The 25420-nt window shown below is 40.6% G+C and overlaps 1 protein-coding gene across 2 annotated transcripts in view; it reads left to right on the forward strand.

Annotated features, from left to right (window-relative positions):
- The first annotated feature begins 24048 nt into the window (after positions 1-24048).
- The window catches only part of LOC124775082 (DCN1-like protein 1), a 49008-nt gene continuing 47636 nt past the window's right edge, over positions 24049-25420 (forward strand). Inside the window, exons 1-3 of one of the 2 annotated variants that reach the window (XM_047249888.1) lie at positions 24049-24399; positions 24512-24725; positions 24809-24977. In XM_047249888.1, coding sequence (XP_047105844.1) covers positions 24397-24399; positions 24512-24725; positions 24809-24977 — 386 coding nt within the window. In that variant the 5' untranslated portion in view covers positions 24049-24396. The remainder of the gene's footprint in view (positions 24400-24511; positions 24726-24808; positions 24978-25420) is intronic. The other variant, XM_047249889.1, reaches the window with a different exon arrangement.

Consider the following 25420-nt stretch of genomic DNA (forward strand, 5'->3'; position numbering starts at 1 on the left):
TTGCTGCGAAAGGTGGATATACACTGTAGTAGTGCCGACATTGTGCATGCTCTGTTGCCTGGGTCTATGTGCCTGTGGTTCTGTCAGTGTGATCATGTGATGTATCTGACCCCAGGAATGTGTCAATAAAGTTTCCCCTTCCTGGGACAATGAATTAACGGTGTTCTTATTTCAATTTCCAGGAGTGTATTTGGATTTCGTCCCATCCCATTCGCATATGGAGGGTTGGAAGAATGATTGTTTAAATGCTTCCATGTGTGCTGTAATGAATCTAATCTTGTCCTCAAGATGCGCAAGGGAGTGATACATAGGGGCTTGTGGTATGTTCCTAGACCCATTATCTGAAGCTGCTTATTGAAACTCTGTAAGCAGACTTTCTCGGGATAGTTTACATCTATTTTCAAGAATCTGTCAGTTCACTTTCCTAGTCATGTCATTAACACTCTCACACAGGTTAGACAAACGTGTAAAGATTTGTGCTGTCCTTCTCTGAATACATCCAATACCATCTGTTAGTTCTATTTGGTATGGGTGCCACATACCTGAGCAGTAATATAGGAGTATTGGGACAAAGCGTATTTCTGGCTCAAAGTACCATTATCCAAGATGGTGGCGACGACATCATCCAAGATGGTGGCGGTGACATCATCAAATATGGCAGCCATGACGTCATACAAGATGGCGGATTTTGGCGGGAAGTTCGAATTTTGGTGGGAAGATAGGTCAATTGGGCTACCTCCACTAACCTAACCCCCCTCCCCTCCCCCAGAAAAATGGCGGGAAGTTCAAATTCCAACAAGTTAATGCATCACACCTCTACTAAGCTAAGAAAATCGTGGGATAGGTCACTTGGGCTACCCCCACTAACCTAAGTCCCCCGACCACCACCTCTTCCTAGGAACTGGCGCCAAGATTGAGTTTTGGCGGTAAAGAAAGGTCACTTAGGCTGTCTCTAGTAACCTAAGAAAATGGCGCGAAAGAAAGAATACCTGGAATAACCTCAGTCACCCGATCGCCACCTCCTCCTAGGGATTCGTGGGAAAAAGACTCGACCAGTGCTGGACATAAGTCTTTATTTTGCATGCACCAGTCTTTATTTAAACAATTTCATGCAGCACAGCCATCCAGTGTGTTCACCACAAGGTTTGGACTCCAACTGACCTAGTACACAGTACCAGGAGCAGAGGGCACTCTCATCTGTGATGTAATCCAAGATGGTGCGGGGAATGGAGGGACGTCAGCCAATAGGTTGGCAATATTTGGTGACGTCATTGTAGGAGATATAGGCGAGGCTCAGCAGCTCTGGGACCTCAGTCTTGTCCCGTCAGCAGCAGCAGAAGAAGAACAAGAACAATGAAGTGCCAACAGTAGTAGCATTCCAGCACAGTCATTCTGAACAGGATTAAATGGAAAAGTAAGTACCCCTTATCACATCTTTCTCTCTCTCATTAGCCTTACTATTATTATTACTGTTATTATTCAAAGTTTGCACATCTAGGTCCATGTCTAATCATTCCTCGTCTTTGATCAACAGGGTCGAACGCCAACATGACAAGCTCTGCTGCCATGTCCAGACCTGTATCAACCTCGGCAGCCAACTTCCCGAGACCTGCAGCAACTGCCTCCACTGGGTCTGAACCAGTAGCGGCCATGTGGGATCTGGTAGTGCACATAGCCCACTTGATGGAGCAGGACAAGGAGTTGCTGTTATCCATTCCACTCATCAATTTGTGTGATGAGTACACATGATCTGCCCCCAACTCATTGAATGCTGTCGCTGGAGGTGTTAAAGAACAAGATGGAAGTCAGTACTGGTCACCACCATATGACCCATCCCACCAGAACACCCCTGTGATAGTGAAACCACAGAGTGCAGATACTGTGGATAAGAAGGCGTCGAGTGCACCTACACTTTTCACCTCCACATACAATTTAACTCCCAGTGGATCAAAGCGTGTGAACATTGCTATGGAAGCGCATCATGTCTGGTGGTTGCATGCGAGAATGGAAATATATCCAAGTGTGTTAAAGTGCCAATTTCCGAGTTTGACTGGGATGATATTTTTTGTGCAGAGCGCTACATCAATCAACAAATGACTACTGAGTATTATCCAACTCGTTCTCCCCCAGACATTCACCTTACTGGTGTGACACTTTCTATTACAACAGTGTATGATGACTGTGCATTATGTGTGAAATCGGGTGACAACTGTGTTTATCTAAGACATGCCTCAGTTACGAAGTTATATGATCTGGACACTGCCATATGTCATGCACTGGACAGACTGAACCATTGGTTGCCTAGCATAGACTCTGCATACAATGATGTCGTAAACTGCCTATGTGTGCATAGTGTACATGTTGACAAGCTTAAGCAGCATCTTTGTTCGCACATGAACGCAAAACCTAAAGAGAAACAGAATAAATGTGTGTGTGAGAAACCTGAGTACTGTGAGGCACCTATTGGCTTGAGGGAGATATGTGCTGAATTTATTGCATATCAAAAAGCCTTATTTGGTAAGTACTGTACAGGTGCGAAGAAGAAGAAGATACATACAGATTGTAATGATATTCCTGAAATACTACACCCCGTGTATGATATTTAAATAAATAATTTATGTATATATAATCTCACACCATGTTTGTGTTTTATTTCATACCTCTCTCATTATAATCAAAGTAATACAATTATTAATTTTTTTCAATACCATATGAGTTACTGAGATGATCATTGCTCAAGTTACTCATCATGGGTAAAATATGTAGCTGTTTTCACTGTGTAGTCAATATAGCTCAGTCGGTTAAGTGATGGAGCTATAGTGGCTACACATACTATTAGTATCCTTTCAAGTGTATTTTTCTATATATGTCAACTATTGCCTGTACCTGGCATAGTTATTATCATGGCAGGCTGGGTGAAGCACCCTCGCCACAAGGACTTTGTCAGTGACTGGTCCTGTGAAGATGCAACTGGAGACCTGAAGAAGAACAAGAAGAATGGAATTCTCCTTCCTGATAATATACGAGCAATTATTGTAGGTCCATCCAATTGTGGGAAGACTAATATCCTCATGACTCTGCTAACACAAATAGATGGGGTCCAATTTGAACATGTTTGTGTATTCTCAAAAATACTGTTTCAACCCAAGTATCAGCTATTGCAGGAGATATTCCGTGGTGTAGATGGTGTTACATACATGACATTCAGTGAAAGCGGTGATATTCCTCCACCTGAAAAAGCAAATACAAACACCGTCTTCATATTTGACAATGTTGCTGTGGAAAACCAAGACCAATTTCAAAAACACTTCTGTTTCGGTCGTCATATGGGTGCTGATGTATTTCATCTATTCAAACATATTCCCGAATCCCCTAACAGTTGGTTAGGGATAACGCAAACCTCATTATAGCCTTGAAACAAGACAATCTGAATTTAAAACACATTTACCAGGCACATCTTGGAACGGACATGTCGTTCAATGATTTTGTAAAGATATGTGCTGATTCCTGGAATCATTCTCAGTATGGGTTTCTCGTTATTGATAAAACAAGAAAACTGAGTAATGGTTGGTACAGGCGAAACTTTCAAGAGTTTTTGCATATATAGCACGGTAAGAGAGGTTAGTACATCAGTATACGCTACACCATTGATAAATTCGCGGGTACATCTACTTCTCAACCCAAGAGGATGGGTGTACACAAACAGAACATTCTCCTATACGTGGATGCGAAAATTCAGGATTGCGCATACGTTGCAGGTATGTGCAGGGAAGTAGAGACGTATTAGCAGACTCTTTTGAGAATAGTGAACTCATTAAATGAGTTAGTTAATGAAGTCGGTAAGAAAGTAGCTGACTTAGCTGAAAAGGTTCAGGCTATTGAGGGGAAATTATGGTTACTGATGTTAGGGCATATTGATCGACAGCAAACACTAAAAGAGACCTTTAAGCCAGTTATTGAATCTCTCCGACAGCTCTCAACAAAAACAAAAACACACGATAACGAGGGTGTTGCCATTGACGAAATCATTATTCGTCACACCCCCAGTCAGATAGAACATTCGGCGTTAGCAGGGGAAAACCATACATGTTGGGTACACATCCTTCAACTGTAAATGATGACACAATACAGATTGGTGATAGTCGGTTTGAGAGAACACCCAGCTTAATCAATTTTATTTTCCTAAGACCTACCAAAAAACCTATAAATTATTCAGTTAATGATAGGGAAATGTACCGTGAAATACTGCACATGACTGGTTACATGGGATCACGGAAATCCTGAGCAACAAGAAATATAAAACCATTATAAAACCAATACTTGAAGGCGAAAACAACAACAGCAGCAGCGGTGATGGTATTGATATTGAGCGTAAAGCAGTGAACAATCGAATCCCTGAGTATATATATTGTGATGACACCAACGAGCTAATAGATCGACTATGGCTCATGGCATCAGCTGCTGCAGGTAATACAGCTCATTCGAATGAGGTTGTTTCAGCAATCTCTGAGCTTAGAGCGAGAGGTATCATCGAATAAGTATGGAGACAGTAGTTCGAGAACTGCATAAACCAGCACACGAAACATATCCTTGCAGGCATGTTATGATTAAAGGTTTGGATGACCTGTGGCAAACTGATCTTGTAGATATGAGGGAATATTCACATGTGAATAATGGATTCAAATATATTTTAATGGTTATTGCCTGTCAAAACAAAAACAGGTAGAAACGTCGCGGATGTTTTTGAGCGTTTGATACAGACAGGAACAAATCAATGCCCAGACAACATCCAAACCGATCACGGTGGGGAGTTCTACAATAGGGATTTCCAGACCGTGATGCAGCAGTATGGAATACATCACTACTCGATGTTCACTCACCTGAAGGCAAGTATCATGGAGCGCCTGAACAGAACAATAAAAGGTCGAATGTAGATGCGTTTTGACCTACACGGCTCATACAAATGGACAGATATCCTCACAGAAATAGTTGCTCAGTATAATCGAACCAAACATAGCACAATAAAAATGAGACCAATCAATGTTAGTGATAATGGGCTCTTGGATACGGTGTACTATCGCATTAAGATGTTGGATCCACGCACACAGAAATTTTATGTAGGTGATTTGGCGTGTATCTCAAAACACAAGATGGCATTTGAGAAATCATACCTACCGAACTGATCAACTGAGATATTTAGTTTCAAAGGTGCAACGAACTACCCGGCCGGCGTGGCCGAGCGGTTCTAGGCGCTTCAGTCTGGAACTGCGCGACCGCTAGTTCAAATCCTGCCTCGGGCGTGGATGTGTGTGATGTTCTTAGGTTAGTTAGGTTTAGGTAGTTCTAATTTCTAGGGGACTGATGGCGTCAGATGTTAAGTCCCATAGTGCTCAGAGCTATTTTTGCCATGAACGAATCCTAGAACTTATATATTGAAGGATAGTAAATGTGAAGAAACTGTAGGCTGCTTCTACACCGAGGAGATGCAGAAAAGCTCAGAACCGGATGTTTTTCTCGTGGAGAGAGTCATAAGACATCGGGGAAGTAAAGCACTAGTCAAATGGCTTGATTTCCTGCTACACAAAACAGCTGCATTGATGCCGAGGATTTGCTATATAATGGGCGAGCATAGTCCACAGCCACCACAGTAGCGTAACATGCATGCTAGGAGACACTTTAGAGGAGATGGTGGTATACTAGACAAACTGCCAGTGGAATTACTCATCCCTGGATGTAACTACTGGAACCTGGGACAAAGCTTCAGAAACGCTTGGTGCGAGATGATAAGGGGGTTAATCTGCTCGACGAAGCGTGCATGGAACACGACATTGCATACGCTGCAAATAATGATCTATCAAGTCGTCACATTGCAGATAGGATTTTAGCTGATAAGGCTAAGGCGATTCGGAGAAGAAAGGATATTGGTGTAGGTCAATGCATCACAGCATTTGCAGTTGATAAAACCATGAATGGAAAAATTAAGTTGGGTTTAGGAGTGATGAATTTCAAGTGAGTTATGAATGCTGCATGTTGTGCACTAAACAAGAAGAAGAACAAGAAGGGCAGGAATCAGGGCTGTTTGAAGAACTGTGTCCTGACAGCGATTGAAGTGTACACAGAGGATTCTGGAATAATAGAGACATTCTCTGCAAACATTGCATCACCAAGATCTTTCAAGCAAGTGAGGTGTGCAAAGACAAGGAAGAGCGCAAAGTGGTTAACACATTTCTACCATGGAATTCACTGGGATGATCGTGGCATACCCTATAAAGATATGTTGACTGTGATTAAATTATTCGATCACATGGACACTATCATCTACGTGAAGGGGAAGGAGAAGATCTCCTGGATGCATCAAATCTTTAAATTTGTTTCTATTCAAGACTTGGAATTCTACAGCTGGCCTTCTATCCATCGATTCAAGAACATGTATAAAAAAAAATGCTGTTGTATCTGCTTATGAAAATATAAAATTACTTTTAAGTTGGATGGGAAATATATAATCTTTTCTCCCCTAACAATCCTTGTATACTTTTTTCTTTTTGACACCTATGTCCTTAGCAAGTAAGTTTAATCATGATACCATACCTGCTTCCATCTATACATGCATTCCACTGGAACTGTCTGACTCACAGCTTTTGCGTGCTGTCACCAGGGGAGGTGCACACCTGTGCTATTAATAGGTGCGCCTTCACATTCCTCAGCCCATGCCTGCAGGGAAGTCTCTGAAAATGTATGTGTTAAAGGCGCTCTGTCATGTAGCAGTACATGCAATGCTGATGTAACTGCAGAATGTTCGCAGATATATTTTAGCAAAAACATAATGATTAGGGTTTTTTAAATAAGAACAGTAATCCAGAATGAGATTTTCACTCTGCAGCGGAGTGTGCGCTGATATGAAACTTCCTGGCAGATTAAAACTGTGTGCCCGACCGAGACTCGAACTCGGGACCTTTGCCTTTCGCGGGCAAGTGCTCAAGAACAGTAATGTAGGGTAACGAATTATTTTCCTTTATTGATTTCAATTCAGTTCTTGGGTTTACAATTAGTTAGATAGTGATGTGCAATATATATATATATATATATATATATATATATATATATATATATATATAATTCTGAGATGCATTTCAGTTCAGTGCAGCGATACTCTTAACTTATTATAATTATTATTATTACTAGAACGGAATATTTTTTTCCTTATAGAGCCCTACTGAAAACTAAAAGCGGTATTGACTAACTTACTTACACGCTAAATACTATTACTAATGAAATTCCATCCAAACAGACTATATTGAACCTAGCTCCTCTGTGAATTAATGTTCTCCTACTTAACTAGATGGCTCTAAATTTTTGTTTTGTTTTGAGGTAGACATTTTCTGTGAAATAATTAATTAATTGAGTGACTCCAACATAATAAGACAAGTTTATATATATATATATATATATATATATATATATATATATATATATATAATTGAAATACTTTAATAACATCAACATTTAATTGGATGGTTCCAACTTAACTGCGCAGCTCTAAATATTTTTTGTACTGGGTAGCTCATTTTCCACCATTTCCCATAATAACAACTAATTGGGTGGCTCTAAACTGTCCAACCCAAACAGCTGTACTGAAGAAAAAAATATTTGGTTGGAAATAAAACTACTTTCACTTGATGGCTAGCGGTAGGTGAAGCTTAAACACTATTTACCCCCCTCCCCTCCACACACACACACACACACACACACACACACACACACACACACACACACACACACACACACACACACAAACATACATGAATAATGAGAGAGAGAGACAAAACAATATTTTCTGTCAGCACATTGTATGTATAATTATATATATATATATATATATATATATATATATATATATTAGCAATAATTTTTTTATTTTCCAGCATATATATATATATATATATATATATATATATATATATATATATATATACACCCTCACCTAAGCACACACACTCACACCACGCATAACTCACACAATCAATGATTACACTACGATAAAAGAGCCATACTATTTGATGCATAAACCCCCTCACCCCATTCACACACTCATTCTCTCTCTATCTCTCAATCAGAGTCCCCCACCTGTACTTTTGCTTCAAGTGAATAGCGTGAGTATGGGAGGGTTTCCACCCCATACTCACAAATGACTCTTTTATCGTCGTGAGGAGACAATCCGACTTCAGATTGCAGTACAGTGTACACTTCGTGACCTAGCGATCGAATACTAGTTTGGCGAACGATGTGTGGATGAGCGCCTTGAATTCTGCGACCATACAGGCACTGCAAATAGTCTTCAACCGTGAGAGCTCGAGATGCCGCTTGTCTAAAACCCTTTGCCCGCCTCTGGGTTCCCCTTTCTATTGTCTATTGTACAATATGCATACATTTTGGACCCATCCGTGGGTTATTTGCCTTAGCATGCCTGTGAACGCATTGATGAAGTCCCCCACAGATCCTGCATTCAAAAAATAGAAGCATTGCAGCATCAGTCAAAAGTTCGATGCTGCGGCCCGTTTTTTTGAGCATAGCATCCCAGAACAACCCAGGTTCCGTGTAATAAAAGGCTGGGTCCAGAGAGTACGTGGCCATACATACACTCTGGAACTTCTCGAAAACATATGAAAGCAAACGCACGTCTGTGTCGATGTATAGTCTTACATATACTCCCAAATTGGGGATGTTGAGTTCCCACCAGACATTCACGGTATGCTCATAATCTGCTGTAGTTACGGCATCACCTGTGAGAGTACTGGTAAATGCAGATATGTCAGGAAGCCTGGTTTCATTGAGTTTTGCCATACAATCAACATACTTGCATGGGAAAACTCCTTTCCTAGTCGCAAGCTGAAACTTTTCCTCATTAGGAAATGCAGATCGAGTGATATGCATATCATTCTGAGGTAAAGTTTCAACGAGTTTCTGGGGTGAAGTCTGTATAAAGCGTAAAGAGTCAAGGAAGTGGAGCGTAATTTTTGGCGGCATTCGTTTTGAGAAAGAAATGTACTTCCCAACATCTTCCTGCAGGACACTGACCTGATCATTCTTCATACCGAAATTAGCCAAATGCTCAACGAGAAAATGAGCGTCATACCCACTCAAATTATGAAAAAAGACAGGTATGTGCCATGGTAACAAATTGCATGCGTTATGAGCTGCATCGCAGAACTTTCCTGTAAGATGGCAATGATCTCTACAGGGAGTTTCCGATTTTCTATCTAAATGTAGCCCAAAAATATGAGAATTAATCGCCTTTTCATACAATTCATCATCTTCCTTTGATTTTGTCATGGGAATGCTGGTGCTGAGAGCTTATCAACTTCCCATGAAAGGTTTTCAAGCTGAGTGAGGAGTCAAACTGCAGGATCACCTCCAACATAAGACTCGTAGTGATTAAGTTTAGAATCATATCCACATACAACGTGAAATGCTGCCGCATAAGGTACGTGTTTTTGTGTGAAGGTTGTGTGTGAGGCTAAGGGGTTCCCTTCACAACGAGTGATAGGAACCAGCAGGCATTCAAAGTCGGCGTATATAACAAAAGGGCATCGCTGCTGGTGGTGAGCATTTTGAAATTTAATGAACTTATGTTCTTCTGTGAACATAATGACACATACCGGATCCTTGGAAGCACAATCTAATAGATGTATCACTAATAACTCTTCTGATGAAAAATAATTCAGACACCTTAAAAAAATATGCTTTGGATGATGGCTAGTTGATGTTTGGGAGGAAAGGAGTTGGAACATGTCTTTGATCCAAGCATAGTGATAATTATCACCTTCAGAGAAGAGCAGAATGTTTACATGCAGCTCTCGCTCACCTGCGAATTTTGAGAAATGGAGGGGGCCGACGACGGTGTGCTTGTGTTGCTCATCTGACTTGCTTTTCTTCTCCAGGCCATAAATGTGAACCAATGTGCCGCTTCTGCGCCTCAAGTTTAGGTATGTCCTGGATCTTTACGGGGAACTCTATACCATAAAAGTTATAAGATGTCTTAATATCATGGACTTTGTAACTGTTCAGACACTGCACATGTTTCTCGTAATTTCTCTCACAAGCCAGGATTGACCATGCAAAACTAGCATTATCATACTGATTTTCGACATTAATGCATGCCTTCTTGTTTGCTACATTTTCAGGGAGCTTGATATAGCTAGACCCTCCATTTACTGGATCATAGACATGTATATGGATGTCAATGTGTGGTATATGGCTGACTGCTTTGGCGGACCCATGTACTTCCATCTCGGAAAATCGGGCCATAATAGTGCTCAAAGTGGATTCATGATACCAATCAGCAGTGGATGTGCTCCAAGAAATAACGCCATTATCACCCCATATATAGTGTAGAGTTGTAGCCTCCGTATCACCTGGATGTTTAGATGGTTGGTTCAACTCACAGCATAATAATGCGCTGCATTTAATGGCATTAAATCTCAGATCGTCTAGGAATTTGAGGAGCTCGGTCTCCAAGACAGGGAGGCATGCTTCCAAAAACCCGACGGGTTCGTGGTACCTCCCTCCCGGATTCTCAATCCTTGTGAATGAGATGCGCCCCTCAAAAGCCCTAGCAACTGCTGAGTATTCTAGAGGGGTCATTATACCGTTATTCTGATGCCCTTCAGTATCAGTAGGATGGAGGAGAGCACTACCGCTAGCCATAGGATGATCAATACTACTAGTACTACTACCACAACTAGGAGTCCATCCCATCGATGACTGGGCTGGTGAGGGTGCGTCAGCTGTAGGGAGGGGTATGCGCCTTGGTACACACACCTTTCATTGATGGCAGGGGCGAACTGTCTGAGGAGACGGAGGCGGTGATGGTCGGTGGGAACAACTGGGCTGCAGTGATGGCTCCCGGTGTCTGATGTCCTCATTACCAACTGGTAAGGTGGGGAGACAGATGCCCATCTTCATCTTCTGCCGTCTGAGTTGCCCATGGGCGCCAGAGGGCTTGCGGTGGTGAGGGGGCAGGTGCTGCTGCCACCTCTCACACAGCTGTGATCGGCACTATATACAGCGCTGTGTGTCTCTGTGGTGTGTGGGTAATTCCCGCCTCTGCAACCACCACTCTGGATACACGATGTACTTCGTGTGATATGCCTGTAACATAAATAAGAAAAAAATAAGTTTAATGATCTAGATTTAAAACAGTAAATAATAAGACTAAATAATGGTAATTGTTTGCTGGAATGATAAAGTTCAAAAATATTCACTTTCTCCACTCTGGCTCCATGGCTTGAGCAACTCATCAGCACATCCCACCCACTCAGGTATATCCTCCGCCTCATCTAAAAGGGCCATACACTTGCTCCTTTTGGATTCCTCTTCTTCATCTGCAGTGGCCGCCATCTCATGAACCCAACAGGGATTTCACCACCGCCTTGTTCTGCTTGCACCACACCCTCAGCACCTCCCTCCCTATGCATAGAATCATCTAGAAAGAAAGAAAAGAATATGTCTCAGACAGCTCAATGTAGGCACTTGGAAAACCAATATATATTACACGAAATTATTTTATCTAAGAACTATGTTGTACAAATGTACTTACATCTGCACTGTGCTTCAGCCCTCTCAACCTCTAGCTGATAGGCTAGGTCAGCTAACATGTGAGGGATGAATTCTAGAAAGACGGAAAACACTGGGTATAGTATCCAGTATGGAAAAAAATCTCTGTAGCATACACACACACACACACACACACACACACACACACACATGCACACAATCTGTTAAAGGGCTGTGGCCCAAACAGATATTTGACAAGCAAACACATAACGCAGACATAGAATCTGTTAAAGGGCGCAGCAGTCTGTGGACTGTGACTCAAACAGATATTTGACAAACAAACATATAACACAGACATAGAATCTGTTAAAGGGCGCAGCAATTTGTGGACTGTGGCCCAAACAGTTATTTGACAAACAAGCACATAACACAGACATAGAATCTGTTAAAGGGCGCAGCAGTCTGTGTAGACTGTGGTCCAAAACAGATACAGCAGAAACAAACATTGAATACAGACACAAAATCTGTTAAAGGGCGAAGCAGTCTGTGTACTGTGACTCAAAACAGATATTTGAACACCGAAAAAGTACTCACCAGGTAATTGATATTAATCTCCTCGGTGGCGCTTGAGGCTGCTGCTGCTGCTGTTAGTACGCTTCATGACGTGTGTGACCTGGATGCTGTCCGTCATCCACCTTCGAGACAGGGGGCACAACAGCTTCTCATCTCATTCCTTTAGTAGGCACCAATGCTTCTAGCTCTTGTCTCATAAACAGGGGCTGAGAGCCGACACCTGCACGCCAGAAGGTACTTCAGATGGACCTTAGTGCAAATCTTCAACATCATTGAGTGCACTTTGGAGATTGATACATAGAACTGGATGCCGCTGGAATTCGTGTGGTCAACGACCAACCCGTGATGTAACAGCAGCTACCTGACACTTTACTGTGCTGGTAGTACCGTAAATCGAGTGCACGCCAGCATTCAGCTGCTGATGAGGTGCTGCTCTGCCACCCAGGTTTTGGAAGACAAATCAATGTGTTATTGTCAATGATGTTTTCTTGGTGCATCGGGCATAACTAAGTCCTCACAACCGCCTTCGGCCTGGCTCTCTCCTGACGATTGTAGAAGTCTGGGACCAGCCCCCTATTTATGTCTTTTAGGATATCACGTTGAGAAAAGTGCGAGTTGGGTTTCGCATGATCGCTGTTTTTGGAATAAATGCTGCTTGGCATGAAGAAGGTCATTCTGTTCGAGATACCTTATAATGTTTGAGCTCAAAATATGTTCTAACAGTCTTTAATAAATGGATGTCAAGGATGCTGGACAGTAGTCTTGTGGATCAGTTCTACTACCCATCTTGTAATAGCTGTGACCTGTGCTTTCTACCAATTACCAGACATGGTTATTTATTCAAAGGACCTACAGTAGATTATCGTTAAAACCAGGGATTAACTCAGTGGCAAATTCAGTACAGAATCTGACAGGGATTCCTTTCGGTCATGGAACTTTGTTCAATTTTAACGATTTCAGTTATTTCTCAACGCCATATCTGTTTCACTTAACTTTTCTATGATACGAGAATTAAATTGGGGCACTACTCCTGAGTTTTCGTTTTTAAAGGAAAATTTGAAAGCAGAAATGAACATTTCTGATTTTGATTCGCTACACATTATATAAGTTCCTTTCTCATTCACAAGTGAGGGGACACTTACATTAGCGGCGCTACCAGACTTTACATACAACCAGAGTTTCCTTTGGTTTCTTGAATGATCGTTTGACAATGTTCTGCTACGGTAGTCACTGAAGGCATTGTGCATTATTCTTTATAGCTAAACAAGTTTCACTCAGCATATCTCTATTTATAGCTCCTTGCTTTGTTTCATGCCGATTATGCAGCAGTCTTTGTTTCTTTGGAAGTTAATTTCCTGTGATTGTATGCCATGGAAGTTTCCTCACATCATGAACTGTTCTACTAGATACATATCTATCCAGTACATAGTCAACTCGATCCATAATTCCTCTATGCCCCTTGTCCTGTGCTAAAACTTTCTATTACCTTACTAATATATACCACTACTGCATTTTTTCTACTATTTGATTTAGCTGCACTTCGTACGTTGATAATAATTGTTGCCACAACCACCTCATGGCCACTGATACCAGTTTTGAGATGTACATCCTCGAAGAGACCAGGTCTCTTTATTGTCATTAGATGTAATGCATGTCCATCAAGGCTGGGTTTCCAAACTGCTGCAACACAACCGTTTTTCTCTGAAACTGTCCACTAAAATATTTCGGAGGACGAATGCAAATTTCCTTGATCAATTAATCATCCAGTTACACTGCTCTGAAATTGCAGATCCGGATTAGCATTGCCAGTGACTGTTTCGCTTCACTATTTGCTTTTCTGTCTTTTTATGTGTTTGTTGGAGGTTTTGAAGACCTAAAAGCCTACAAGTTGGATGCACAAGATAAGGTTCCTTTTAAGAGAAATTTGCTGTTATAAAAAATTGTTGGACTCTCGGCAGGCGCCCAGCTGCAGGTAGTGGGGCTGGCCTTGTGTTTCTCCCGGCTCGCTGTCTAGGAGGGTTCCAGAACACGCATTCCCATGTCAAAAGAAACATGGAATTCTTCCCAAGAGCCTCTTAGCCAAAAGAGTTCTCTAGGTAGGTGTGGTCTCTCTCAGGGTTAGTGAATGTTCGTTATGACACTTCAGATATGTTCAGTTTAAACTTTTATGATACAACCTTCTAATTTGGTCATGCTGTCATTTTAGGGAGAGCCCGCACTTTTGTGCTGTGCCTATGTGTAGAACTTTTCATTTGTCAATTTCAGTACCATGTCATGGTATGGGAGATGTCTCCTGGTTCTGGCTACTCGCCTCTCAGCAATTGTGTGAAGTGAAGTGGGATAAAAAAGCGTAGGATATTGTTTAACGCTATTACGTATTTTTCATTCATCGGAACTCCGAATCTCTGTGCTAACTGGTCGACAATTCTCATTTCTGGTACCAAGACTGCCGAGTTTCAGATGGCTTAGTGTTAGAATTTCCTGCAGTAATTAATTTATCTTAGAGTTTTGAAGAGTAAACGCTTCTTTTCAGGTTGTTGTAGAGTAAACTCTTTGCTTTAGGCTTTTATAGAGCAAACAGTTCAGGTTAGGCTGGGAGAGATGACTGATAAGACGAGCCTTGCAAGGATGTCTGCTCTTCAGCATTAAGTTCAAAGAGAGGGCGAAAGTCATATAATCCAGCCGCTGCCGCTACCAGATACCTAATCCATGTTCCTTGTGCTTAGGTAAGATGAGCTATCATTGTACCCGCCAAAGTCGTTCAGACGGACAGCTATTACGCTCCCTTCACGAACCGAGTGTGTGTTGCTAAAGTCGCATATAGAATGTATCGCTCACAATGCATGTTTTGCCAATCTTAAGGTGTTCGTTCCTGTCTTTCCGTGTAATCACTGCTTTTAACTTGAAAGGGTGCCTAGTGGCGGGATGAAACTAATACCCTGATTTGAGTAAAACCTGTATCTTACTGTTGTGAGGATACAGACCACGCCCGGAACTGTCTCTCTCCCTACTACACTCAAGTATGTCTGCATACAAAGGAATATATTTGGCCCTGTCTTTAATGACACTTCATGAATTGACCCTCTCTGCCAAAAATGTGATTAAATTCAGGGTATTCTAATGTGATGCAATAAATGCTCAAATGATAGTGGGATTTATTATCAGAATGAGAGTTGTTGATTTAAACACAAATGAATTCAGTCTTCAGGTATTATGACAAGTTGTGGTTATTCAAACACATGACAAGTACAACAAGTTTCCATGAATAATTAGTTGGCAAATTGAATTGGGAGCCTATCAAATGATTGTAGTCTCTCTCGTCATCTGTGAGTGGGCTGATTACCTTAACAGATAGCCAGTTCGCCAAACTGTAGTAAAGTGAACGATTAACAGATCTCATTCGTAGTATCGCATACGAAAATTAAATCAGTTGTGGACACTGTGTGGGCAAGAGCGATGTCAAGGACGTCAAAATAACTGTGTCCCTACTTTACGGAGCTGTCAAACACTTTACCAAATGCCGTGCTCGATTCGTGTGGAGTCAGCTATCAGTGATGGGGTTGCACTGCAGTCTGCAATCAGGACTGCTGACCACCCTCATGAATTGTGGCCATGGATAATGTTGTAACATATCACGATATCAAACCCAACTTATGCTGACTGGCAGTCCGGATCAGCACTTACAAAAACTCTGTCTGGGCTTCTGAGTGAGTGAATACTCTTAATTCGATCGATCACCAGTCACTACATCATGTCTTCTCTCTCCAGCAGTCTGGAATAGACTTGCTGGAGAAGTTGCAGTCTCTACATAATCCCTGAAAACATTAAGATGCATCAACCCCATCAAGCTACACGGCTGCCAATAATGGCCAATTGCGGATCTCAGTGCCATTCTTAAGTGTACCAATCGCCGCACACAGCCCCTCCAAAACACCATAAATAATCCTTTTCCAATTGAGTGGCGTGTCTCCAAAAAATAGTGGCACCTTCTTACTCCGGCAAGCATCACCAGTTGTCTACCAATCAGCTTGCTCTTGCTCTTTTAAAGTAGATACAGGAAGACCACGGCGTGGGAAGAGTAACTGACACAGCAATATACTACATCTGCATGAGGCACCTGCTTTGCAGATATCCCATTGTCACCAAGCCACGAGTCTAAGAACACAACAGTGCAAAGCTTGATCGCCCTGCCCAGGCACCACGGCGTCGCACTGGCAGATTCCATGGTATCGTTGTTGCCTTCCCTCGAGTCGAGACCGAGTTGAGGTTGCGTTTGAAAGACAGTGTTCCTGAAAACCGCTATTGTCGCCTCAGCCCAGTGGCGGATACAGAAAAACCTCAAGGAGGGGGCGCTAAAAATATTTTGACCTACCTTTACTTTTACTGTAATAAAAAATGATCAAGACACATGCAACGTTGAATAAAGTTTTATTTAAACTGATTATACACGTATACAAGACAATGGCGTCTTATAAAAAAGTTACAATTGTGGCTTTCTTCCTTAAATGATGAAATCTATGCGCCTATTCTTCCTGGAAAATTGGTTAATTACATCGTCAGTAGGACAATCAATGTAAGGGTGAGTGTTCAACAGAGCTAAGCCATTAAGCCGATCCTCCTTCATTGTCGACTCAGCCATGTCTTTGTATACCGCAATGTTGAAAACTTCTTTCTGCTGTAGCAATAGATGCAGGTAGACAAGCGAATATTTTGCACAGCGTTTGCAAAGTAAGATAGTCAGATCTAGGACAAACAGACAGATATTTATAACGCTACATATCGAAGGTTTTCTGTACAAAAAACAGTAGAATATTCGCGACTTTTCTTGAACATATGCCAGAGAGAATAACGTATCGAGAACACTAGAATGGCTGTGACTTTTCTCATAGGTATGGTTGGCTATCTATGTGCCAGGCAGAAACGTATAAAATACGATGATGCGAATGCTCGTGCTACATAGGAAAGTATAGCTACTCCATAACTCGATTCATTCGAGTCGACTGACGAAGAAACGAACGAATAGTATTCGGGTTGACTGGCTGGGGTGGCGAAGGTGGCAATGCAGCCGGCCCCGAAAGGGGGATGGGGGGGGGGATATGTATCCGCCACGGCCTCAGCCTGACCTTCCTGGAACCAGGCGAATGTGGCCACACACAACTCCTCTATCCCACAAGCATCTCCCACGTAGAATGGCTACCAACAGCACTTGGAAACTATATCACATGGTGTAAGACCCATCAACTAATTTAATTCAAGCAAAGAGTAATTAAAGCCCTTGATACCCAATCACCTTCCTATCATCATCCATGAGAGGTCAATTAAAGAAAATAAATGAATGATGACAAGCCAAATGGTTTGGCGTCTCTCAGACTAACAACTTTTACAGTCACTGGTTCTGCCTGAGAATTACTGAGGTAACTGTGCTTCATCCTCCCTACCCACTGGTGTCAAGCTTATACTTTGAGCTGCATTCCCTTTTTCAGATTTCAGTCGGTAATTTTCATACTCGATGTCAATAAAGCTATTAGTTATAGAATCCATTTGTTTCCAATCATAACTAAAAGATCCCTCCTCTCATTAAATATCTATGTGAGTAGTGTGGTACCAATTTTTTTCATACTTACTTTGGCAATTCTTATCAATATTCATTTAAACAAGCCATTTTCAATTGCATGACATTATCCCCATTTTCAATTAATTTTCATGGTCATGTGAGGTGGTCCCCCATTCTGTTGGGCACCAAATTTGGTTTTGTGCATCCTACAATTATGCTTCTACAACAACTGGCATCCCACTCTGTCCATTCTCAGTAGTTTTCCAAGAAGACATTTAGCAATGTTTCACAGGATTTCACGCTCACCACTAACAAAACTGTGTTTTTACCAGTTGATTGTTGGATGACTGAAGTCTCCACTGGTGATTACAGCGTTATTGGTGAACTCATGCACTACTGAACTGAGGTTTTCTTTATAGTTTTTGGTGACATCACGAGGTGAGTCTGGTGATCAATAAATGAATCTGGCAATAATTTTATATCCACCACTGGTACCGAGTTTTGCCCAAACATTCTTGCAAACAGCTTTAATTTCTGTGCAGATTTGAATTTCTTGTCTGTTGAAAAAAACATTGCCTCTATTTCTCATTTGCCTATCCTTTCTGTATACACTTAATTTTTTCCCAGAAATGCCACTGCTTTTTACTTCAGGTTTCAACAAGTTTCCTGTCTTGTGTGAGCTTCTGCAAGTTGACATAACTTGTGAATTCGATTTTCTATGGTTATTTCCACATCAAATAGCTTGCAAAAATAGCTTCTGCAAATGACTAGCTGAAATTTACTTGATAGTGGACACACGCCTTAACTTTCTTTCTATACAGAATGATTTTTTCTACTGCGTACAAACTCTAGAGACTAATCTATGAGAGGATATGGAACAAAAAGGGTCTAATAAACTTATTTCTGGAAATGCATGATTTCCATACTGGAGACCATTTATTCAGTCATACTTTGTTACAGAGACTGCTGTCTAATATGTGCTGTACCATGCAGCCACAGTTACAGTATGCATGGTTTACTTCTAGAGGATGGTACTGTTCCTCATACATAATGCCGCAGCTCCCTTTCCTGCCACAGAAGTTGGTAATGTTCTGTCTGATTCACTTCTCTTGCTGACTCACCTTGTAGAGGTTGTGATATGGCGTTGTACACAATGGTTCTGTATTCGAATCGAGAGCTTGCAGACATGATTTTCACTTACGGAAAGGCGAATGGCAATGGATGACAGGCAGCAAGGTTGTATCAGGAGACTGATCCCCACCGACAACAACGACAGCATTCGATGTTTGCAACAGTGTTTCGCCATATGTTTGAGACAAAGTAGGAAGCAGGAAATCATGAAGGACATAACTGAAATGTTCAGACACCAGACTTGGAGGAAAACGTGATAAACAATGTGGAAGGCGACCACGTTATAAGTACCAGGCAGCCCTCCCACAAGTACAGGGTAAGCAAGACGACTGTGTGGAACATTCTCCTTGACAATTGTTACTACCCTTATCACTTACAGTGTGTGCAGGGCTTACTGGCGACCGGCTTTCTGCATCAGAAGCAGTTTTGTCACTGGTTTCTTCACCAGGCAACCACTATTCTGGGATTTGTGTCATCCATCCTTTTCATAGATGAGGCCACTTTTACATGGAGTGGTATCTTCAGATTTCATAATAGGTATCTGTGGAATAGTATGCAAACACTCATGGTATGATGACAGCTATTCATCAGCATCGATGTAGCCAGAATGTGTGTTCTGGGATAACTGGCGACCATATATTGGGTTCAGTCTTCCTTCCAAGTCGTCTAACAGGCCGGAACTATAGGCTTTTCTTGCAGATGACTTTACCTCACATACTGGAAGACGTGCCATTGATGATTCAAAGGGTTATGTGGCTGCTACATGATAGTGCTCCAGCCCACTTCGCCACTTATGTCTGGATGCATCTCAATCGTGTCTTCGCTGGTTGATGGATAGGACAAGGGGGTCCAGTTCCATAGCCTGCTCATTCACTGGGCTTCAGCCAATGCGATTTCTGGTTATGGGGCCATCTCAAAAGTATTGTGTATGCAGTGCCCATTCCAGATATGGAGACACTGGAGCAGCATACTCATGCAGCCATTGACACTGTTCAGATGCAACCTGGCTGTTGTGAATGTGTGAGACAGAACGTACTATAGCGTATTGAGGCACATGGAAACCATTTTCAGCACATACTGTTATTAACTGTTATAACTAATGAGGAGGTATTGAATAGGATTGGGGAGAAGAGAAGTTTGTGGCACAACTTGACCAGAAGAAGGGATCGGTTGGTAGGACATGTTCTGAGACATCAAGGGATCACCAATTTAGTATTGGAGGGCAGCGTGGAGGGTAAAAATCGTAGAGGGAGACCAAGAGATGAATACACTAAGCAGATTCAGAAGGATGTAGGTTGCAGTAGGTACTGGGAGATGAAAAAGCTTGCACAGGATAGAGTAGCATGGAGAGCTGCATCAAACCAGTCTCAGGACTGAAGACCACAACAACAACAACTGTTATCGTGACTGCATGGTACAGCACATATTAGACTGCAGTCTCTGTAACAATGTATGAGTGAATGAATGGTCTCTAGTGTAGAAACCATGCATTTACAGACATTAGTTCATTAGAACTTTTTTGTTCCAAATCCTCTCATTGATCAATCCCTAGAGTTTGTACATAGTGAAAAAAATCACCCTATATAAGTAAATCAAATTCACTTCTCTCCTATAAAGTGATAAAATGTTACAAAACTCGCAAACTTGAAGAACAATTTGACACTTTCTTTTCTATCCACTGCTATGTCAGTGTCAGCTCCACAACCTTTATCCTGGACCATATCATCACCAGCTTTCTATCTTGCTAACCCAAAACTTTGTACCTACTTCAGACCATTCTATTTAATGTAGTTCTATCCTTCTTCCTGACTTCGCCATTGACTGATGCTCTATGGCTACAGCCTATCTGCCAGTCTGAAATCTGTCATTGATACTATCCTAACTCAGTTTCCACTTCCTTAGCTACTCAGCAAGGTAGTGCTTATTAGGGAGGACCATGCTGAAATCTCCATTCAGTCATCACACTTTAGATTTTGTTGAGGCAAATGCTGCAATAGTTCTCTTGAAAACAACATATCCAATTTCCTTCTATCCCGGATCTAAGCTTATGTTCTGTCTCTTATGACCTTGTCACCAATGAAAATTTGAATTCTAATCTGCTTTCTTCTTACACCCCAATCTTATGGCACCTAATGCTCAACAACCTACACCCCTTCATACAAAGTTATCCCACTACATCATTCTACATCCCACAATGGTATCTTCTCCATTTTACAGGGAAATGGCCTCCATGAAGGCTAACATTTACCAAGTAATTTATCTGTGTAGCATGGCACTGTCAACATGGCCATATTCCGTTTTTTTACATAAAGTTTATCAATTTTATATATCCTTTGCAGCAGTTCAATCTCAAAATTCAGTTCATTCAAATTAGAAATGTAAGCTTATAGTTTTGAAATTAAATTAATCTAAATAGCTGCTACATGATGCTTCCCATGTGTCAAATGATGTTATCAGTAAGAAGAAACTACGAAATACGGGGAACGAAGGAAGTGGAAATGGCGCACACTCTTTTGAGGTATGACTACATGTTAGTTTCACTGAATCCTTTTATATGAGAGAACCATTCCCAGTTCTGCGCTGACAGCTAAGAGTTTCACTGTTATATGAATGAAAAGTTGTACAATGGCCTGGACAAGACATTCAGAGACAAAGGTAGGCACTCCAGTCTCACTTTACAGCATCTATGGACGGGTTTCTTTGCTGATTCATAGTTTAAAACTATGTTTAAAAATGATCCTGTTTTAAGTTTCTAAACATTGTAAGAAATTTATAGCTACCCTGGCACTACAACAAATTCAATGTAGTGAATTATGGACATTAAGAAAAGGAAAGAATGGGAAGCTGATACAGCAAAAAAGTAGTCTCGAGTCATGAAAATAGAAGAAATAGGAACGTTTGTATATATTTTCTCCAAACATTTGGTTATGGAAATATATTTCTGTTTTAGTGTCGAGTACTAAAAAAATCATTAGCAGTTTGTCATAGTTATCATATTGATAAAAAGTACATTCTTTCAGCAAAGCACAGTTTGTTAGAAGAAATTTAATTTGTGCATCTGTGCACGAATATGTTGAGATAATCAAAATATTTCATGCAGTTAATCTAGATCTTTCTACAGTACTGGATTGTCTACATAACTGTTTATCATCTATATGCTGAAGACTACTCCCTACTTCCAAGAGCAACCCAGTACAAAGATACAAGTAACTAAAAGCAGTTCATCAGCTCCAAAATGATCCTAGACTCTATGTGAACAGTCGTTGTGAGTAAAGCAAAAATAATTCTTTATCTCTTTGGAGTAAAGTGTAGCTACTTTGTTTATCAATGTCCTGCCGCAAAGTTTATTCACTATTCTATGGGCTGGGAACCTTAGACACCATAGAGCGTGTCAGTCATAGTTAGTAGTTCACAGCAACGAATGTGTGACTGAGCGATATGTTCCAGATTTGGCAGCAGCTCCAAGAAATGTTCTTTTACAAGGTCAACCATACACAGACATCTCATCTGGCAGATGTAAGTATGTGTTGTAGCTTCGCTGTGACTCCAGTGTCTGACAGGCTGTCTGACCATGATGGGAAACTCCTCACTTTGTATGACGTTACGTGCTTTAAGAGAGCAATCAACACCTTGAAATCTATAAGGTTATTGAACAGACACTCGCTGAAAATTCTCAAACATGAACTGCGTGAGATGGGCTGGAGCCTGGTGTGCAGGATGGACAAAGATGACAATGAATTTAATATGTTCATAAACGAATTCTCCCTCTTTGAAGAAGCTTTTCCAAACAAAAGTTTGTTAGAAACAATAATTCCACATCCCTGAGTCACAACAAGGACTAGACCGTCATTCAAAAAAGGTAAATGAATGTCGAAGCAGCAACAAACTGTTAGCTACAAAATGTACTGTAAATCTTAAAGAAATTGATGCAAAAATTAAAGTCATTATATTTATTTATTTATTCATCCGTGGAACAATAAATATTGTATGGATGTCGTCAGATTACAACACATGAGCACACATTTACATTTACAATTAAACAGGTTTCTCATATTTTGTGTAGTTTTTATAACTAGTCATCCACATATTTATAATTAGGCTACATAATATTTTGGTGATAATGTCATATGTTGCTAATAATCTACATCTATGTTAAATATTCTTTTACAGTATAAAAACTTTTACTTACTAAAAAGGTTTTAAGCTTTTGTCTGAAAGTGAGGGGCTCATTTATTTCTTTAATTTCTTGTGGTAATTTGTTGTACAGTTTTATCCCATTGTAAAATATACTTTTTTGCGTCTTTGCCTTGTTCTTTCTATCTAGATGGATGTGGTGACAAGCTCTTGTTTCATGGTCATGTATTAGGCTATTTGTGTTGTACATGTTAAGATTTTTCTTAATGAACATTATGTTCTGAAAGATATACTCACAAGAAACAGTTAGAATTCCTAGCTTTCTAAATAATTCTAGACAGTGGGCCCTGTTGTTGCTATTTGTTATTATCCTTATGGCTCTTTTTTGTACTTTGAACACAGTTTGTATGTTACTGGCACTTGTTCCCCAAAACATGATCCCATAGCTGAGGACTGAGTGTAGATATCCGTAATATGTTATTTTAAGACAGGTATTATTGCATACCGGTGCAAGGATTATTATGAACAAGGAATTAATAGCTCTAATAATAAAATAAGAACTGCCATAATGTTACATGGGAGATCGGGAAGAAGAAAAGAAACGCAGAATACTTCAAAATCCAGATGAAGAAAATCTCACTTCTCATTATGTCAGAACAAAGAGGCTCTCTTAATAATGTTTTATCGGACCTGGTGTCTACGGTTAACTCATACCTGGAATCCAAACTGTATTTTCTAGGCAGAAAGTAATTAATCCCTGTAACGCATAATGTGGATGTACTTCACATGAAAAGTTGTTAATAAACTGGTAATCGAGAAACTTCGAAATGTGCAATTGTAAGCAGTCGTGAAACTTTTAAAATGTTATACATTTATTGGGTCTCTAAACATATTAAGAACCTTTAATAACGGTAGCTTGGAGATCAATACAAAGACAGATTATGATACTTTGGCTGCAACGTTTCTATCATCGCACATGAATTTCTGTCAAGAGCCCTATCCGTCGTGTTTCTATCGTCGCTCTGCGATTGTTTGTCACTCATCAATCTTTGGCGTGGCTACCATAGATCACAGACATCATCATAGACTAGCTTATTGTCACTAAACCATCTTTGGCGACTGTGAAGTGTTTTGTACCGTAAATCAGTGAAGAGCACGTATTTTCTAATATTTTGTTTGTTAATCAGTATAGTTTCAATTCAACAATGTTCTAGTTAGTAGTATCATTTGTGAAAAAATTATTCTTGTGTTTCTGCCGCCCAAACGAAATTTAGTTTATGTTCATATCGTATTGCATCGAAGACAGTAGATACCAGATTAGTTGGGCTTCCCATTACACTGAGAGTCGAAGACTAAATAAAAATCCATCGTGAGGTAGCTGAAACATGTACACATCCCTGTCAAGATCTGTGTGAAGTCATTGGGTCAGCCGGACCGGAAAGTGAGCAACCATGGTAAGTTCGTTTACAACACTAGCCTAATCATAACAGTAAGTTAGGCGCCACAGAGGGACAGCTATAGACAAGGAATACATTTTTTCGTTTCTTTATCATTCTTGTCTTCCAGCACAAATTGAAATCTTCACAGAGAGACAAAGTCAAGAAATTCATAGCTTTTACTCAAACTGGGGAAAATACAGCTATATTTTGCTTATCGCAAAATGATTGGAAGTTGGATTTGGCCTCCGATAATTATTTTCAGAATCCTGATGTATACTTCAGAGAACCGAAGATATCTGTTGACAAGAAGAAGCTGGAGCAGCTATTCTCCAGATACAGAGGTTGTATGCATTTTCATTTCCTGTAGGTTTGTGCCGACCTATTGTTAAGCATAAGAAGTTTCTAATTATTATTCTGTCACCAGATCCATTGGAGCCAGACAAGATGACTGCCGATGGTATTATGAAGTTTTTGGAGGAACTAAATTTATCACCAGAATCCAAGCTTGTACTAATTATTGCGTGGAAGTTTAAAGCTGCCACACAGTGTGAATTTACAAAGGAAGAATTCATGAATGGCATGACAGAACTGGGGTATGCATTGTGATAATCAGGAAACAGTTCGTTGTATTTAACTACTTTAAGAGCAGATTCACAGGTTTTTGTGTTAGATTAGTGTTCAGTTATTCAGAAAGACTGCGAACTGTCAGGGTAAACGTTCGGAAGTCTGAATTTATTTATAGACATGTGATTTACTTGCTGCAAGCTCCTGTATCAATCTTTTGAAAATATGTATTTATCTACTGGTATTGGTGACCTTTTTGGGTCACATATTATGGTAGACATCGCATCTGTTGCTGCAGTTTGTCTTTAGTATGACTTCATCTGGAGTGACACAAACAAAAATGGCAACTAAGTTTAAATTGTTTTGCTCTGGTATTTATGGATTTTATGTTTAAATTATATAAAGAAAGCAGCCCACAAGTTGTTTTGCCAAAAAAATTCATAGGACAACATGTGACCTTTAGTTTTGTTTA

This window comes from Schistocerca piceifrons, chromosome 2 (assembly GCF_021461385.2).
Source record: "Schistocerca piceifrons isolate TAMUIC-IGC-003096 chromosome 2, iqSchPice1.1, whole genome shotgun sequence".
Taxonomy (NCBI): domain Eukaryota; kingdom Metazoa; phylum Arthropoda; class Insecta; order Orthoptera; family Acrididae; genus Schistocerca; species Schistocerca piceifrons.